The sequence below is a fragment of the Vigna radiata genome, unplaced genomic scaffold (assembly GCF_000741045.1).
Source record: "Vigna radiata var. radiata cultivar VC1973A unplaced genomic scaffold, Vradiata_ver6 scaffold_337, whole genome shotgun sequence".
Classification (NCBI taxonomy): Eukaryota; Viridiplantae; Streptophyta; class Magnoliopsida; order Fabales; family Fabaceae; genus Vigna; species Vigna radiata.
Window position 1 is genome coordinate 26100 of NW_014541822.1, and position 19813 is coordinate 45912.

Consider the following 19813-nt stretch of genomic DNA (forward strand, 5'->3'; position numbering starts at 1 on the left):
GTTTCATAAGTTAGATCTGAACATGGGTCAGCTCCTACACCGGATGATACGAGTAATGTAGAAGGCGACATTCGTAGGACACAGTGTTGGGTTGACATTGTTGATGGGAAGAAGAAGGGACGAGTGTATGGTGCATGACAACTTGTTGCAAACTATACAGCATCTAAAGGAGGTACTCTGAAGCACCAACCTTCTTCTTCCACCACTACTGCTGACGAGGCCGTTGTCCGTCTCACGCAGGCACTAGAGCGACGTGAGCAGGAGATCATTGATTTGAGAGCAGAGTTTACAAATTTTAAGGCCCTGATCATGACTGTGTTGCCTTAAACTGCACAAGATCAGCTCTAGCCTTCATCAGTCCAGCCCTCATCAGTCCATCCCACACCAGTCCTACCCACACTAGTCCAGCCCGCACAGTTCAGCCCACACCAGTCCAGCCATCTATGGAGGAGCAGGATGATGAAGATCAATCTAAAGACTATCTACAATTTTATTTTGATTTTGTTATTCATCATAGTTGTTAGAACATAGTGATTTTGCTACATTAGGATCACTAGTACATTTGGATGTTATTAGTACATTATGATTTGGTACATTATCTTTGCTTAGAAATGGATGATTTTGCTACATTATGATATTCTTAGAGCATAATGTACATTATGATTTTAAATCAATGAATGGATGATTTTGGGATGCACAATATGCAGGTCTGTTTGTGGTTTGAAAATTTTATGCAGGTCGTCGGTAAGTGTTGCTTACCGATGGTTTATGGCTTTTTCCGAGGGATTTTGGCCGCCAGTGATGCCTTTTATTACTTTTCAACGATGTATGTTTGCACTTTGAACGAACACTTGACGGATGTCTGTAGAGGAGCAAAAATCTATAATTGAAGAGCTTAAAAGGAAGGTCAATGTCGTAGAGGCAGAGTTGGTGGTAGAGAAGGCCAAAAGAAGAGCTAAAAGCACAACTAAAGATGATGGTGAACAAAGACCTGCACGTCCACAAGCATTCACTAACAGTAACAGTGCATTTGTTTCCCCTGGTGGAATGTCGAGCAACGAACCGGGTGGAATGTGCAAGACCGAACAAGGTGGAATGCCATACGCACCGGGTGGAATGTCCAACAACCAATCACATTTGAAGACGTATGTGAGGATTGGATCAAGAAGGCGTTATAAGAGTCAAGCACTTAGGACACCATACACCAGAAATGTAGTAGTTAGAAAGAAACATGATTGATTATTGTATAAGGTTTTGAATAGGACAAGAAGAAGACACTGTAATTAAACCTATTTCATTCAATATATAGAACATGCATGTTTGGTTCCATCTATTTATGTAATTGATAATTGTGATTTTATTCCATATGTTATTGAAGTGCTTTATAATTTGATTTGAAGTTATAATATTTGTGAGACAAGAATGAAGAAATGTTTGTGATTTGATGAATTTAACTGAATTGGTGAAGATGATGGTGCTAAATTGTGCATTGTAATCGTTTACGATGGGACTATAAACGATTATGCGAGTCTAACTTAGATTATGGACAACCTATTGAACTGACGGAGACACAAGTGAAAACATAGGGGACCACAGTTGTAGTTCTACTATGTCTACTGTAAAAATGTGCTTTGTAATCATTTACAAGGGGCTGTAAACGATTACGCGAGTCTGAACTAGATTTTGGACAACCTGTTGAACTGAAGGAGCCACCAGTGATAACGTAGGGGACCACAGTTGAATAGTAGTGTCTTTTGACCCAAGTCCGATCCTTTAAATTGTAATTTGATGTTCTTGAGTGAGGATTGGCTTGAACTTAATGTTTTGGGTCCCCCATGATGGAGGGGGTGACCACCCATGTTGAGATTATTCAGTCAAGTGAAATTCTGCTATGTCTGCTGTAAAAATGTGCCTTGTAATCGTTTACAAGTGGCGGTAAACGATTACGCGAGTCTGAACTAGATTTTGGACAACCTGTTCAACCGAAGAGCCACCAGCGATAATGTAAGGGACCACAGCTGAATAACAATGTTTTTTTTACTGTTATTAAGTTCCGTAAAATGTAATTGGTTGTTTATATGTGATTATCAAGTGTTTAACTGTCCATTAAATACACCATTATCTTACTACTTAACATTTTGTCAAATATAATACGCGAAACATTCAACACACATTCAACGAAATGGTGTCATCCCAATTCGATCTACATAGATATCTCTCAGTAAGCAATTCATTTGAACAATGGTTGATGAATCCAGAGAAATTAGAACCCGCCACTACAAAACATTACAAAAACATTGTTATTACTTACAAAAAAAAGCAACTATATATAATACCAAAACTTGAACTTACCTTTGGGTTTTCGGACGTCATTGCAACTGCACTATTTCATACAAAAAAATCAATGGTGGAGAAGACGATTAGGGTTCACAAAACATAAAAACAAAAAATGCTCCAACCTAAGTAGGGTTCCACATCTTTTACTTTACCAAGACAACCGAGAAGGGGGTCAATGGAGACAAATGCCAAAACGAAGCTAAAACACCAAAAGAGATGAGATTAAGCGACAAAAAATGCGAACTCAACAATGACGATTCGAGATGAGACATTTCCTATTCCAAACTTTGGGAGAGACGACAGAGAAGAGAGAAGACGGGAAAGTGGAGAAGAGTGACGACACGAAAGTGAAAATGAAACCGTCAAAATCAAATTTCATATATTGGGTTTTTCAAAATTACCCTCATCAATATTTTAAAATGTGCTTTTTCCTTCAACCAAAAGAGTCAACAAACACACGCCACGTGGCGAGTGTCAAATTTGTGTCAAAAAAAGGGTGTTAAACAAAGGTTTTCGTAAAAATAATATAAAATTGTAATGATTAATATTATATATAATTGTAAAATTTATTACAAGAAGAGAAAAAAATAAAAATTAATTCTTAATGAAGAAAATGTATTTTTATTATTATTTTATTTTATATTATTATAATTATTATTATTATTTAAAAAAAAATTACAATAAAAAAATTGATTGTTTACCATGAGGGGAGCAATACACAGGCGATATTCTGAAATTCATCTTTCAAGTTGAATTCAAGGGAAAATTTGTGCCCTTCACCTCCACAAATCCAATGAAAAGATATCCTTCAAAGGATAAGAAGCAGCCGTCGAGGATTTGACAAATCTTAAAGAAATGACTGACAATAAAGTGAAAAGGAAATCAAAGGACAGATATAGATAAGAGAGCCAGGTTAAAAAACATAAAAAACAAAAATATTAGAACAGAAGACAAATGAGTAAAGCAACAAATTGGACTTATTATATGATATTATATGAGGTGAAAAAATGAAGGGAGAAAATAAAACGAAAGGTATCTATTATAAAGTAATTAATAATGTGGTTAAAACAGAAGAATGTATAATAAATTCCGTTTTTATTTTATTTTTCTGTTTTTATATATGTTAAAAAGTGAAGGAATTAAGTGTAAAAGTTGTATTGAATATAATGTCTATGAATCTAATATGATTTGATAAGATATAAATAGGATATAAATAGGTTATCAGTTTTTATTTGAGATGATCGAAAAAGATGATTTAGAAGAAAGTAATATAATAGATTTGAGAGGATTTAAGAGTGATTTTTTTATATAAAATTTGTGAGAATTAATGTAAGATTTGATTGATGTGACAGTTTTAAAAAATTTGTTTAATTAGTAGAAATTGAACATTACCAAAATATCTCTAGATATTAAAATAATATAAAATGTTATTTATTAATGTTATATCTAATAATAAAATGTTTATAAAAAGATCAAAATTATAAATAATTATTATTATTGTTTATTATTATTATTGTCATTTATTATAATTACTACTATTATTATTAATATTATTACTTATTATTATTATTTCTATTATTATTATTATTATTATTATTATTATTATTATTATTATATATATATATATATATATATAAAAGAACGCTTGATGTTGCTGCATCAAGAACAACTTTCCATGTTTAAAGTTACATGAATAAAAATTAGGTTTAAACTCTCATTTGGTCCTCATATTTGTATGTTAATCTCAATTTGATTATCATATTTTTTTTGTCTCAATTAAGTCCTATAATTTGTAAAAATGAGACAATTAAGCCCTCACCGTTAACTAATGACTAACACTATCTGTTATTGATGACATGGTGGACTGAGAATTGGCTAACTTATAAGAATTTATATACGTGGAATATAAATATATAAAATAAAACTTTTGAGGTGGAATTAGGTTTTTTAATTTAAGGTTTTTTAATTGAATCAGAAAAGAGGAATTAGGGATTTAACCATTCCCAGCTTCATTCACTCCGGAAAAGAAATTGAGACCTAGAGTCTCTCATCCAACGAAATCCAATAGGGGAATTCGCCCTCTCCGCCTGCACGCTGTCGCCTCCGCCAAGTCGGCCACCACAAGCCGGGAGCCAGGATGTCACTGGCGACGCTGGTCGCCGTCAAAGTCATTATCGGCGACCGCTCCGATCTCTCCCTCCTTCTCTTCCTCGCGTGAGAGGGAAGCACCATGCTCCTTCATGTCACGTCTTCATCCCTACAGCAAAACCAATTGTCGTCGTTGCCGTCCACGCCGGAGGAAGCCGCATCGTGTACGGCGGTTATGCGTCCACCTCCGCCCTCTAAAACCCAGGATACCATTGCACCTGCCGTGACCAAACAGAGGTGTCACCGTCACTCTCCTCTCTGAACTCTCGCAACCCCAAAATCCTCCTCCTCTCGGTATCAATCCAATTCCAGATGTATGGAGACTAAAGATAGGTTTCTGATTTCTATTGTGTATACGTTTTTTGCCTAAGGATTCAACTCCTTTCGATGGTTGGGAATGAATAGAGCCATAACTAATTTGGGGGGTTTGGGTTTGTTCTACGGTTTAAGGGTGGCAGTGTATGTGCTTGAAGGGATAGGAATGATTTTGCCGCTGGAATCAGAGGCGAAAGATAAGGAGAAATTTGGTGGGGTTTTGGGTGCGACAATGTTTCTGATTTCTTTTTTGTTTGCAGTGTTTGCTGGTTTAGGTTACTTTGCTTTTGGTGAAGAAACTCAAGGGGTTATCACTACAAATCTTGGACCAGGCATGATAAGTGGTTTGGTGCAGTTGGGTCTTTGCATCAACCTGTTCTTTACTTTCCCATTGATGATGAATCCAGTGAACGAGTTGGTGGAGAGACAGTTGTGTGATGTGGTTGAGGTGGTTGTTGGTGTTGGGGATGAGTTTGGTGGACAGACGATTGTGTGATTCTAATTATTTTCCACGTGTAATTAACATATAATCCATTCAATTTAATCTATAATGCCACAACATTTTAAAAAAATACACTTCAACATCTTTTAACGCCGTAAGAGAAAATTTAACGGTGAGGGCTTAATTGCCTCATTTTTACTAATTATAGGACCCAATCGAGACAAAAAAAAATATGATGACAAAATTGAGATTGTCATACAAATATGAGGACCAAATGAGGGTTTAAACCTAAAAATTATGGATGAGGTACGAAGATGTGTTAAACGGAGGATAAATAAGACCTTATCCTGAAATCATCTCAAATCTGCACGGATGCAAGAAGATGAGAAAAAGTACATATCCCGTAAATTATCACTTTTCATCGCTCCTAAATCTACAAAAGCGAACATGAAAATCACTTTCTTTCCTCACTTGCAATTCCACATGAACATTACAATTTATTCATGTGAACACAGCCTTAGTGATAGAACATGTCAAAAATTAAAAAAAGAAAAAAAAAAGAGAATAATGTAAAAAATAGGATTTTCATGTAAAATAATGATAATTAATATATTATTTTTATCAATTCAAATGTTGTGATAATTTTGAAATAAAAGTCAACTCCTCCTTAGCTTCCTTTATTCTTTTCACAAAAACCACATTCTATTTCATACATAATATTCACGTAACCATAAAAACATTTCTTTTTCCCTATTCTTTTTCACTTGTTCCAAAACCCACAACACAAGAAACACCTTCATGTAAATTCCCTCCCCAATCTCTCCTTTTTTTTAACACTCTAGGGCTCACGTAGCATCTAAAGGTGTCAAAATGAGTAACCCAGCCTGATCCGACCCAGTCCACCACGGGTTGGTAACTTAGTGAGCCAACCCAACCCAGTCAGAATTGTTTATTAGCGAGTCAACACTTATGCAAAGAACGATACCATAGACTTGTTCAGAATCTACAAAGTCTGACATATCTCTCTACAGGGGGAAATGTAAACACCCTATGACATCGGTTCTGAGGATAACCGATGCCATAAATCCTGACTAGTGTGTACTGAGTTGAAAAGTATAAATTTGTTATTATGTGGCCCACCTTTAAGCTTCAGTTGTTTATTAATCGATTTCAAAAGAGATATATGACCTTAGATTTTTTCTAGACAAGACTTATAAGTTCACAAAAATTGAAAAAATGTTATTGTTTCCTTTTATGCTTTATTTTAGTCGAAACCAAAGCTGATTAAGCAATTAAAAGTCCATTTTTATACTAGTGACTTTTCTAGTGTCAATATTAACTTTATAGTTCATTTATTATTAGGACAGTTTTGGAATAAACGGTTGAAACATATTCTTATAATATTTGCACTTTTGGGAAAAAATCTATCATATACCTAAACGAGGAGATGCTTCTACTAGTTTGTATTGACTTAGATAATTAATATCTCCTAATTTATATTCCATGGATAAGAATATTAACCACACATCTAATCACATAATACATAAATAATCACATAATGTGGAAAAATAAAACTATTTCAAAAAAGATCATTCTTTTGCTTTTGGAGTAAATAATATTAGAGCCAAACTCAAATAAAGTAACTAGATGGATAAAGAGGCAATGGATTTGGTTGGACCAAGTCAAGTTGACTTGTGTTGGGTTAAAACTAGGGATGGCAGAAAAATTCGTACCCGTGAGTACTCGCGAGTAAAATTCGCTACGCGTATTTAGTACCCGTAGGTATAAGAGGTACTCGCGGGTAGCGGGTATTTTAATACCCGCTTGTTATAAGAGGTACCCACGGGTACCCACTACCTGTTTGAGAAATGAAATTAAAATTTTACCATGCTAAGTTTTCTTACTTTCACTCTATGTTTGTATTCTCTCTGCCTCTACCGTGAAGTTCCTCAAACCCTAACTTGCCCTCTGAAATCCTAAATGCTCATCTTTCTCTTCTCTAAAAGCTGAAATTCGAAAACAAAATTAACCCTTTTCCTATTGGGGTTCAGAGGAAAGAAAAACCAAACAAACCTTACAAGTGATGAGATTGCGTTCATTATCAGACCTTTGCAAAATCCTGCAAACTATTTCCTCGAGTTCAGTTCTAGCTTGTAAGGAACAATTGATTTTGCATTCTTATACATTGTTTCTTTCTCTGTTTTATTTTATTTTAGTTTGTTGATGTTGGTTCAGACTTTATTAAATTATTTTATGTGTTTGTGTTGTCTCTGTTTAGTGTTTATAGTTCTTGTTTATGTTTTCAAGAAATTGGATTTCTTCTGGTATTGAGTTGGTGGATAAACAAATTTCTTTCTTTATTTTCTATTGTAACCCGTTGGAATTTATCCTCAAGCTTTGGTTTCTAACTTGTTTTTGGTTAGTGGTGCGTGATTCATGTAGTTTGAATTGATTCCATCTACTGGGATTAAACTTTACTTTTGTTGTTCCATCAGAAAATAGTAGGAAAGGAACAAACTTAGCCTGTTGTTGCTGGTTATATTCTGATGTTCCTCTCTAGTGTTGTTTCTTGTCTTCTATGTAATTCTTTAGTGCTTTTGTTATGCAAATATCATTGATAAATGAATGTTCCAACTATCAAAGAGGAACTAGTTCCAGCTAAAGTAGCTATGACAACTCTTTATTTGGTGTGTTGGTCGAGACACATTGAGTATTAGTGCATTGTTTTGTCTACGTATGTTGTGTTTGCGAGGTGGGTTCAATTGCTTTGTTGATAGAATTGTGCTGCAATTACTTTGGTATGGTTATCTTGTGCATTTAATCTGAAGCAGCTGATGACTTGGGTCCAAGACCATCAATTAGTCAAGGACCATCACTAGAAGAATGACAAATAAGGCTTCACAATGACCTTGAAAGCAAGCCAACACCTCCTTTACACTTCAAAGAGCAACTTTAGGAGCATCCAGCAAAGCCCATCATGGATCAAACTATCATAAGATGAAGGGAAGAAAACTTTAAGCATCAAGCGGGTGGCGTTAAGCACCAACACACATGAAGCTTCTTCTAGTTGGCATCTGTTAAGACTCCGACAAGTGTACCAAATCGTATCAAGTAATATAAAATGGTAAGACCAAGTATCGTTTTCCCAAGAGACTCACGACACTAAACAATTGTGCTTTTGCTTAACCAATTAAGACTATAAGAACATTATTTTGGGGTTTTTGAATGCAAAGTCTGGAAAAATAAACATGAATGCAATTTGATCAATTGAGGTTAAACACAAAAGTGGACGGATGATGTTGATAATATGGGATGAATAAACGAATTCATCTTCTTCAGTAATGTTAATGCCACTTTCTAATTTACTTTCAACTCGATGTCTCGGTGAAGAAAGCCTACTCCTAATTACTAGTTCACAATGTCTTGTATCCCTAGCAACTAATCATGCGTTACATTCGCACAGAAGCTTAAAGGCAATCGGTCCTCCTATCCCAATGTCAAGGTAATATTGCTCCCGAGAGAATTCCCCAGATCGTGATTTGTAAGATATCTCTTGATAACAATCCTAGGGATAGAAAAGGAGGGTTGCGAATCCCCAAATCGTCCAACCCTAGGAGTACGAAATCTTCTGATATTTACAAATCATAACATCACAAGCATTTGAACAAAGAAGAATACCTCTAACAATTAATGAAAAAAAACCAAGAATCAATTCAAATACAAGAGAGTTTAGAGGTTACATCTTTCCCCAAAAACAAATAAGATAAGTTCTCCATTGTCATGGAAGAACTAGGTATATAATGGAATAAAAGAGATAAAACCCAAGAAAGAGATGAGGAGAGCTCCCGTATCCCCAAATCTGCCCCTAGAGGGGTGAAAAATGTGTTTCTGTGCTTAAGCCATCAAAAGATACCAACCCTAAGACGTCCAAGTCTTTAAATAGGGTAGAAAAATAACAGAAAACGGGTGCAGGCTCAAAACAGATCATAAAAATAGTAGAAAATTGGCACAAAACTCGCGTCACCGGCGCTCAACGCCAAAATGGCGCTCAACGGTCGGTGCGACACTCAAAAAACGCTCAATAGTGAAGCTCGGGTGCCAAACAGTGAAAACTGGCGGAAACTGATGCTCAATGGTGGCACTCAACGCTACTTTTATGCACTCTGGTTGACTGGTTGACTTTTCTGCACTCTTGTTGACTGGTTTACTTTTATGGTTGACTGGTTGAATTCTCTGCATTCTGGTTGACTTTTCTGCAGTGCAACTCCTTGATACTTCAACCCTTCTTTCAAATCATTCGAAAAACATACAAATTCAAGGGAATTTAGTAATAAAATCATCAAGTATAACCTCAACTATCTTATTCACACAACTAAACCAAAATCATGAGTCCAAGCAAGTTTCTAAGTCAAAAAGGATGCATTAAGTATCAAAATTAAGTATAAAAATAACGGTTTTTCAACCGTTATCAGCATCCCAAGCTTTAGCACACGTTTTTATAACCTCTTCCACGTGGCCTTTGATCCTCTTTATACGGCTGATCATCAGCCTTGCTTGTACATGCCATAGGAAAGCTTGGATTTACTATAAATTCCATGCTTCATCGCTTTGTAAGAGACCTTTGAATATATGAGAGACAACTCTATTGATGCATTTTCCAGCTCTTTTTTCTGCCCAAGATCTAGATAGTGTAGTTGTAAGAGATTTCCAAGTGTAGAAGGAATCCACCCCGCAAAATAAGAATGGGAGAGATCGAGATATCTTAAGTTGGTGATGGAGCTCAGAAACTCTGGGATGTAACTCATTGCAAAATAATTACGGCTGAGATTCAGATGTTGAATATATGGCAAGTTAATCAATGAAGTAACATTGATTGCTCCTCTTAAATATGGTGTATATGGGTAGTTTCCATGAAGATCAAGCAGATGTACATGACCAGTTTGGTGGTTGCATTGAATTCGTTTCCATTTGCAGCAATCTGTATTATTGAGATGGTTGGTCCAAGTGGAGAGCATGACAAAATCATATACGAGGCTTTGTTTAAAAGTGAGAAGTGCTTTCCTCTCTGTCTCTGTGCACTTCGGTTCACCAATTTCACTTGAGTTGTTGAATGTGAAATTAATTCCTGGGGTAAGCAATGAAAGCAAGAGAAAGATATAAAATGTTTTGAGAAAAGAAGCACTCATTATAGTTCTCTTAAACCAAATAATCTAATGAAAGATCAGAGTCAACAAGAGTAGTATATTGCCAGAGAGAAACTATGTTTCAGTTCTTTTCTCTTTCCACCGGTGATGTTTAGAAAGCTCCTCGGCTTCATTTATATTCAAACATTGTACAAACAAGCTGAGTCTTCCTAATCCAATAAAAGAGAGAAAGTCTCAAAACTTAATTTCATAAAACTAAAATAATAATAAAAAAAACATAGATATAGAAAAGGATAATAATACTTTCACCATATTTTTTGACAACATTTTAATATTATCTATGTGTTATTCAGTGATTGGTTCAAAATTACTTTTCAATCAATAATAATAATAATAATAATAATAATAATAATAATAATAATAAAAATAATAATAATAATAATAATAATAATAATAAACACCAACATGGATCAATCACATAATAACACGTATTAAAATGTTGTTAAAATAATGTTGTGAAAGAATCATTATCCTATAAAAAAAATAATTGCTATTGTAGCATGTAGTCTGTTTCTAAACTTTCTTTTGAATTACTTTAACGTAGTTTGTTTATATAAAATTATAATTAGATTATAACCGTTTCATACAATAAATATTTATTTTTAGGTAATAAAACCTTGCAATAAAATTTTTTTCTTTATCCATTTAGAACAAACTATAAAAAAAATCATATAAAATTATTTTAAATAGTTTACTTTTTTTAAATATTAAGATTAAATTTAGGAATAAAAGAATGATAATTAAAACAGAGCGAGATTTATTAAAGAGACCAAATCATGAGAAAGACAATAAAAGTATTAAAGAGGATCATTAAATAAATTTGTTATATATATATATATATTACAATTATTTATGTTAATAATTTACTTCATGAAAAATATTTTAAATAATTATTTATTGGTGGATAAAAGAATATATTTATTTAAAATAACTAAGAATTAAACTAAACAACGTTTATTTAATTTTAAGGGTATATATAAATTCATTCATCGAATTATATTATGCTTGATAGGATGCAACAAATATATAAAGCAAAAAGTAGAAAATCATATGTAATTATCAATGTTGATATGTGGACATGGATGTTTGTTGTTTTCTCAGATTTTCTAACTTACTATTCAAGGTGGAAAAACTATGGAGATCATGGAAACTACCATTACTGGACATGGCATGATGTGTATATTATTTCAAAGCACGAGTATTGACTTAGAGATGCTTGGATTAGTTTGTACTGACTTAGAGAGTTATCATTTACTAATTTTCTAATTCATTGCTAAGAAAATTAACCACACAACTAGTCACATAATTAGGTACAATACAACTATTTCAAAAAAATCTTAACATCTTGTACTAGTTCATCATAATACAAAAAGAACAAATGAAACTTTTAGTTATGGTTGTCCTAAAAAATAAAACTAGCCCAAAAACTTTTAGTTATGATTGTCCTAATTGAATTGCTTTGGGTCTCTTAGCAAATTAATTAACAATTAGCTTATAAGTTAAATTAACTAATTAAAAGTCAGCCTTTTAAGGAGGTGAGCTGATTCATTTTTTGAATACTTTTTCATTTATTTCCACTCGAGCTCTAAGAGAAAGGATGGCTGATCTTGAGAAGTTTGTGTCCCTACTAGTCTCTAAGATATACGAATATATATATATATATATATATATATATATATATATATATATATATATATATTAATACCAACTAAATAAATGAAAACTATTTAATAATTAATTATTATATTTGTATTATATGTAATAAAACCTACAAATGCATGTTGATCTCACAATATATATTTACTCAATTTACTCCATTCTTGATGGTTTTTCTTTGAGCCATCAAAATGGGTCATAACCCGTAAGTCAACCAGGCTCACCACAGATTCAGGCCTGGTTGGATTTAAAAAAAACTTGATTTTTTTTTATGCGGATCAGATTTCAACCCGATTCATTTAAACCTGGCTCGCCAACCAACCTACCTAATTTTATTTTTTTAATTTATTACTTTATTTATGAAACCCTAAAAAATAAAAAAAAAATTGTAATTAAATGGGCTAGTGAGCCAACCCGTTTATCCACCAACCCGTGGTGGGTCGAGCCGGGTTCAATTTTTTTTGACTCGCTAATAAATGAGGCGGGTTGGGTTAGCTCACTAAGTGACCAACCCATGGTGAGCCGGACCGGGTCGAATGGGATTACCCGTTTTGACAGCTCTAGTTTTTCTCACACTTAAAAATAAAAGATTAGATTTATAGATGGATATAAAGTATTTGGTAATTACAAAAATCTATCCAGTAAAACAAAATTATCAAATATTTAGTAAAAGCAATTCAAATTAATGAATAATATGATTAGTGATTGATATAGTGATGAAAAAGTGATCACTAAATTAGTAGTAAATTGGTTATTAAACTGATCGTTAATTTCGATTACTAAATTAGTTAATTATTTTAGTTACTAAATCGGTTGTTGATTTTGTTTAAATAATCTGTCATTAACTTTGGTCATTAAATCAATCATTGATTTGGGTCATTGATCAATGATTATAATTGTTGATTTCGTTCACTAATTGGGTTAGTCATTTTGGTCACTGTGCATTAGCGACCAAGGAAATGGTTACAGAAATAAGTTGGTTACTAAATCAGTCACTAATTTGATTACTGAGAAATTTTAATAGTCACTAATTTGATTACTGAGAAATTTTAATCACTTAGTTAATGAGATTTTGTTCACTCTTTCATTTTTTTTTTTTTGTAGTGAATAGATCGTAGCTGCCACTAAAACATATACGCTACACCACCTTGTATCAAACTTCATACATATGTATTTCTTTCATGTTTTTCTTGTAGTGAATATGTTGTACCTCCCATTAAAACATATACGCTACACCACCTTGTATCATACTTTATACATATGTATTTCATAAGTAAAATAACAAACTTGTTTCATTTATAACTTTTTCTGTAAACCTTTAAATAAATTGATTTACATGTTGAATTCTTCGTAATGCTAATGCTAGCAAGTAATTCCTTTTGTGAATGAATAATTTCTACACATCATAACTATTTTCTTTTTTAAGAATCCTAAACATCTCATATTCTTATTGTAGGAGAGTATTCTTTACTTTCAATAACATTCTACGTTTCTTTTCTTTTCTTTTGTACTAGGACATATGAAAACTTTGTCAAATAAATCAAGGATAGCTAAGGAGATGGTTTCATTGCCTTTCACATCATAGTGAGCAGGTTTGTTCTCATTTACATTCAAGAAACAATCTCCTTTAACACCTAATCACTTTAAACAATTTTCATTGAAATAAACCATTACTACAAAATTGAGAATAAACATCATTTTTTTAATTAAGCGCTTTCTATCAATAAACCAATAGATAACACTTGTTTAAATAAGCATTATCTATTAGAATACCAATACACAAGTTTAAAAAAGTACTAACTATATTTAATTTATATTATATTTTTAATTAATAATTTGAAATGGACCTAGACAATAATTATTTTAAAAAATGTTATCTATTGTAATATCACCAGAGCGCTTGTTCAAAAAGGTGTTATTAATGATTTATTCTTTATTTTAAAAGTTAAAAAAAATCATGTTTTGTATTTGCGAAAAATAATTTTCACTGTTACTTTGTCTGTCCGTTTGCTTATCGTGCAACGTTCTTCTTTACAACACCTTTGCATACATCCATTGTAGTCGCTCTGAACATTGCAACTCTCGTGTTATGTTGTTCTAGTCGTTCTCATCGTCATCCTTGGGTTGCAGTGGTGTCATCGACGATGTCGACAAGCTTGTGGTTTCGTGAAGGTTTGAAATGTTGGTGGTAGTTCCTCTAGTCTCGTAAGGGTTTTGTTCACAACCCTAGCATAATGACCATCATCGTTGTCATTCTTGTGAAATCCACATTTGTATGTCGCCAGAGTTTGCTTCTTCTTGTAAGCTCCACCAGTTCGCATGTCATCATCATCAATTGAGACCATCGTTGGCCGCTCTTTAATGCTCCGTTTGAGCTCGAACTCACCACCTACACGTCGGAATTGCTTCACATTGTCATTGTCCATAGCAGAGCTCGTTCCCTAGGCTCTTCTTGCTAGCATAGTCGAGGTTCAATCCCTTACTCTTCATATTGTTGAAAACCATCCATTTAAAACGATAATAAATTTGGATGACGACTCTCTAATTGATGATATACAAACAATTCGAGAAGATCACAATGAGGGAATATAAATATGAACAATCCATATGATTATGTATGAATTTTATGTTTGTGTAAATATTTATGGCTTTTGTTAAATAATATATGTTATTTTATAAGTCTTTTATCAATCTTTCATCTTATTTATTGTGACAGGTATATGGCTAAGCCACCTCAGTCGTCAGGGGATGAAGTCCCCACTTTTAGACGGACAAAAGGAGCGACGTGGTTACGACAACTTATACTTAGGTCTTACCTTGAGTACTAGTGTTAAAGGTCCGGCAAGTGTACCGAAGCATATCAAGTAGTAATAATAAACGGTAAGTCCGAGTATCGTTTCCCTAGAGACTCTTAGGCCTAAACATTTATGTGATTTCTTGATTATTTAAGAGTTGTATAATGAAAATTAGGTGTTTAACATGCAAAAACGAAAAATAAATATGCATGCAAAGGTTTGATCAATTGACAAAAAAGATAACACAGGTGAATAGTATGGATGAATTGTGTTGTTGGGGTTTATGATTTCATCCTAATCCACTCTCATATATTTACGAATTTTACCTTATTCTACTTCTTTATCAATGTTAAGACCACTTTCTAATTTACCCTAATCCCAATGTCTTGGTGAAGAGAGACTACTCCTAATTACTAGTTTACTATGTCTAGTCTCCTAGCAATTGATCATACATTACATAATTCGCACAGAAGCTTAAGACAATCGGTCCTCCTATCCCTATGTCTAGGTAATATTGCTCCCAAGAGAATTCCCTCATGTCTAGACCTACCCACATGTGTCCATATAGATAGAATCAAAGATTATGCTAATGAATAATGTCTTAAACAAAGCATACAAATATAATGGAAGAAAAACTCTAACAATTGATAAAAGAAAGCATATGAATAAAGCAATAATTCAATATATGAGAGTTTCAATAGGATTACATCGTTTCCCCAACAACAATGGAGGTTTAGTTCACCATAGACATGGTGAAACTAGATGAAATAAATGAAAAGAATGAAAGATAAAACCCTAGATTTGATAGATTGGAGCTTCCGCATCCAAATTTTGCCTCCAAGGAGTGAAAAAGTGTGTTTATGCGTCCCTTCTGCCAAAAGATAGCCCATCCAGGTTGCCCAGATCTATTTATAATTCATTAAAACGAAGCAAAAACTAGCTCAGGCCCAATAGTCCACCGCCCAGCGATGGGTAAAGAGTTCTATGAAGAGTCCACCGCTCAACGATGGCTTTACCACCTGACGGTGAGGTCGACACTCAAATTCACCCTTCAGCACTAGCGCTTGAACGTCTGGCAGAAAATCCCTCTACGTCTTGCAGAAAATCCCTCCACCCTTCTTTTCTTCACTTTTCCACCTTTTTTGAGTCCAACTCTTCTCTTCCTTAACTTCCTTCATTCAATTCCTGATAAATCCTGCCAAATCATGGGAAAATCAAGCATAAAACCAAGAAAACCAACTTTGACTCTCTTAATCTCTAACTTAAGCAAATTGCATGACTTTAAGCTAATTGTAAGTCACAAAGGAGGTGTTTAATGTCAAATTTAAGTATGAAAATAACAGTTTTTGAACCGTTATCAAGGTTGAAAGAAATCTTATCTGGCAAGATCTATTAGTAAGTTAATCAATATTGCTCCAAATTCTAGTTTATATATATTGATAAATTTGTATTGATATAAGGTTATTACTTTCTTTATTGTAGTTAACATTTGATATCCTAAATGTTGCCAACTTAAGGAGTAGGTGTTTATCTACAATTGGAGAAAGATTTTGGGGGTTTAAGACAAAATTGACATCCAGATATCTATTTGGACCAAAAAGTAATGAAACTTCACATTTCAAATATTCTACAATTGATGAAGAAACATGGCGTCAGTTTGTACAACTTAGGACATCCAAGACGTGGTAGGTAAGTATAGGTAAAATCATTCATAATTTTATATCATAATAATTGTTTCATTTTGTCATAGGAAACAAGGTCAAAAGCACAGGGTATAAGTGCTCAAAAGAAAAATTCACACCTACTATCTCGTGGTGGATATAAAAAGCTTGAGGAGAAAAAAAATGAAGCAAAAGTTAGATAGTAGACTTCCTTATTCTGAGGGTGGTGACCCTCCTCCTCCTTCTTCACCACCATCTCGGCAAGAGAATTGGAAGCTAGCCCATTTAAGATCATTAGACTCCTACACTTCCAACACTACCATAAAGATATCTGAAAGAATTGTAAGATGTCATTTCTCATATTTTTACAACATTTTTGTTATATATATTACATAGATTATGAAGTTTTGTTATGTTACAGAAGGTCGTCAAGATATTCTTGCCACAACTATTGGACGACCTGAGCACCTAGGACGGGTGCGTGTTGGGACTGGCATAGGCATATGACAGTTCTTTGGGTCTTCCTCGCATCCCATCTTCATACGGATTAACTAAAGAGTATGAAAAAAGGTTGAAGGAGGACATAAGAAAAGAGATGATGCAGGAGATCACAATGAAGGTCCGGGCAGAGTTGTATAATGAAGTTGTTGAAATGGTTGCGTGCCAATTCTAGCAACGTTCTGAGGACTATGGCAATCGTCCTCCACCATCTCCTGTAGTGGAACATGTTGTGCAACCTACAGGTAAACTTAATAATCAATTTTGTTTATTAATTTACTTTTTGTATAAGCTAACATTTAATTTGACAAGGAGAAGCGGCAAAGGAAGTTGCTTAGCTGTAGGTGCCCTAGGGGATGACATGGACGACACTTGTCCATGTCAGTAATATATTCTCTCTCCTACCGGGACAATGCTAGTAGCTCGTGGCACAGTGATGAGTGGTTATTTCTTGAACTATATTTAGTTTATTACACTTAAATAAACCAGGGAATTGTGTTTAATTGTCTGTTATTTACCCGTTTTCCGAATTCTCCTTAATTTGGTCGGAAATTCGTAATTGTGCTAATTTGGGTTTTCTGAGCTGATTAAGTGTATTTTGGTTGCAGGGAAATTTTGGGAAACATCATTTGGAGCATTAGGGATGGTGGCGTGATCATTCAAGACTCAACATTTAGTCACTTCTATTTTTATTAAGTTGTAATTTCGTTTTCTAGAAGCCCTTAATTAGAATTAGGTGTTTTGGACCCCTTTAGGGGCATTTTTGTAAAAACCAATTGTGGGGGCCATGTGGCATCCCTTTAGGGCTGACTTGTAGTGTGTGGACACCACCAAAATTAAAACTCTTGGTCATATGGGGTGGGAAAACCGAGCCACACACCAACACTTCTATAGCTCANGGTTTTTGCTTCATTTCTTCTAGGTTTTCATCTATGAAGACTCTCTCTTGGAGCTTGCCATGGGGTTTTCGGTTTTGGCTATTTGAATGAACAAATTTTCAGATTCTATTCTTTTCTTGCTTTAATCTTGGCTGTCTTAACTCATTGGTGGTGAAAATCCTTTCATTCCTTCTTCCATTTGCTTGTTTTTGATGTTTGAATCTTGAGCTTTTAAGTTTTTCTTTGCATTTCAATGGTGATTGTTGGGTTTGAGTGACTTTATATTTTCGTCTTTCCTCTCCTTTACTGCTTTTCCTCACGTTTTTCTTTGCATTTTGGTTTGTTGGTTGATGAAAATGAGGTTCTATGTGAGTTTTGGGTTAAAGAGAGCTTAAGGTGTTGTGTGGGTGTTGTGGGTTTGGCTCTTTTCTTCCATATTTCGGTTTTGATGTTTGAAAATAGTTTGAAACCAGATTTTGATGATGTTATTGGGGCTGGACATTGCTTGAGTTGAATGGCTANGATATTATTTTCGTTTTTGCCAAGAAACTTGAAGAAATGGTAGTGTTAAAATTGGGTTGATGAGTAGAAGTTTNGGGTTTATTGTTCTTGTGTTCATTTGCAACTTAAACTTTGGTTTCTTGGGGTTCATTCTTGGTAATGTGAAGAGAAGAAAGATTTGGATGGTGGTTGAGAAGAAAGAAAACCGAAATTGAGGTTGGAAGTGAGAGAAAAGGGTGCATTTAATTTTTTTCCCCATTTGGACAAACACAATATGAGACCATTTTCATAGAAAGAAGATTTCCCTTTTTGGTTTTTGTCTTCTCCTTGTTGCTGCCGAGAATCACTCTTGAGAATGGAGGTTTTTGGTGTTTAATTTCCTTTGACTTTGCTTACATGGCATCTTGGTTGGAGCACCCAAAGTATCTTACATGTAACCTTTGATTTGAAGCATTTTTTTGGCATTTCCACTTGGTAGTTCACTTTTTTTGTGCCTTGGTGTGTACAATCACGTTTTTGCTGCATGGGAAGGGAGGAAAACATGGTTTTATTGTGTGTTTAAGGCACATGCTTATTTCCTTGAAGAATGGTGCACATGGGACAAGAAGTCAATACATTTTGGTGGCTTATTGAAGGTGGAAATTGAAGTTTGACTTGTTGAAACATGACTCACGGCCAAGAGGTTTCCTTAGGCCATTTGGACTTTTAATTTATTTGTTAATTTCATATTGGGTCACTTAATTTACTAGAAGTAAAATAGGCTTGTTAATTTCTCTTGTTTTCACTTAGTTTAATTAGTAGGTTGAGTTGTCTTCATGTGTTTAAGTTAGTTTTGCATTTAATTATTTTTAACTGTGTTTGCTAATTAATTGATAACAATGTTTGATATTTAAATTTTGTCTAAGTTTTTTAATAGTGTTAGTTTAATTACCGTGCTAGCTCAAATTGGATTGTTTGCATCTGTGTCTTTATATTGAGATCGTTAAATTTTGCAACACACTTTCAAACCCCCCCTTTTCGTGTTAGACTCGATTCTCGAACCGCAAAATTGGTCCTTGAGAGACGACCTAGGGGTCATTCCCTAGCTATACCGCATTTCTAATATGCAATCAAATTTGTATGGGCCGCGTCAGTCCATCAAATTTTGGCGCCGTTGTCGGGGACCAACGGTTCAGTATTGATTTTTTTGTTGTGTTAGTGTGTGTTGTCTTGTTTGGTGTTGTGAGTGTGATGTTTTTTTTTTGTGTGTTCGTCATTGTGTGTTGCATTCAGTTAGCTTAGGTTGCATATTTTCAGTGCATTCTTCTTTTCCCCATTCTTTCCCATGCTTACCTGTTTGTGCTACGTGGATACTGTTTCTTCTGCCTGTGCCTCTAAT

At 34.1% G+C, this 19813-nt stretch overlaps 1 protein-coding gene across 1 annotated transcript; it reads right to left on the reverse strand.

Annotated features, from left to right (window-relative positions):
- Nucleotides 1-9786: 9786 nt before the first annotated feature.
- Nucleotides 9787-10428, reverse strand: LOC106778421 (receptor-like protein 12). Its single transcript, XM_014666379.1, has one exon. It carries the CDS (start codon nucleotides 10426-10428, stop codon nucleotides 9787-9789), a length of 642 nt encoding a protein of 213 aa, XP_014521865.1.
- Nucleotides 10429-19813: the final 9385 nt, after the last annotated feature.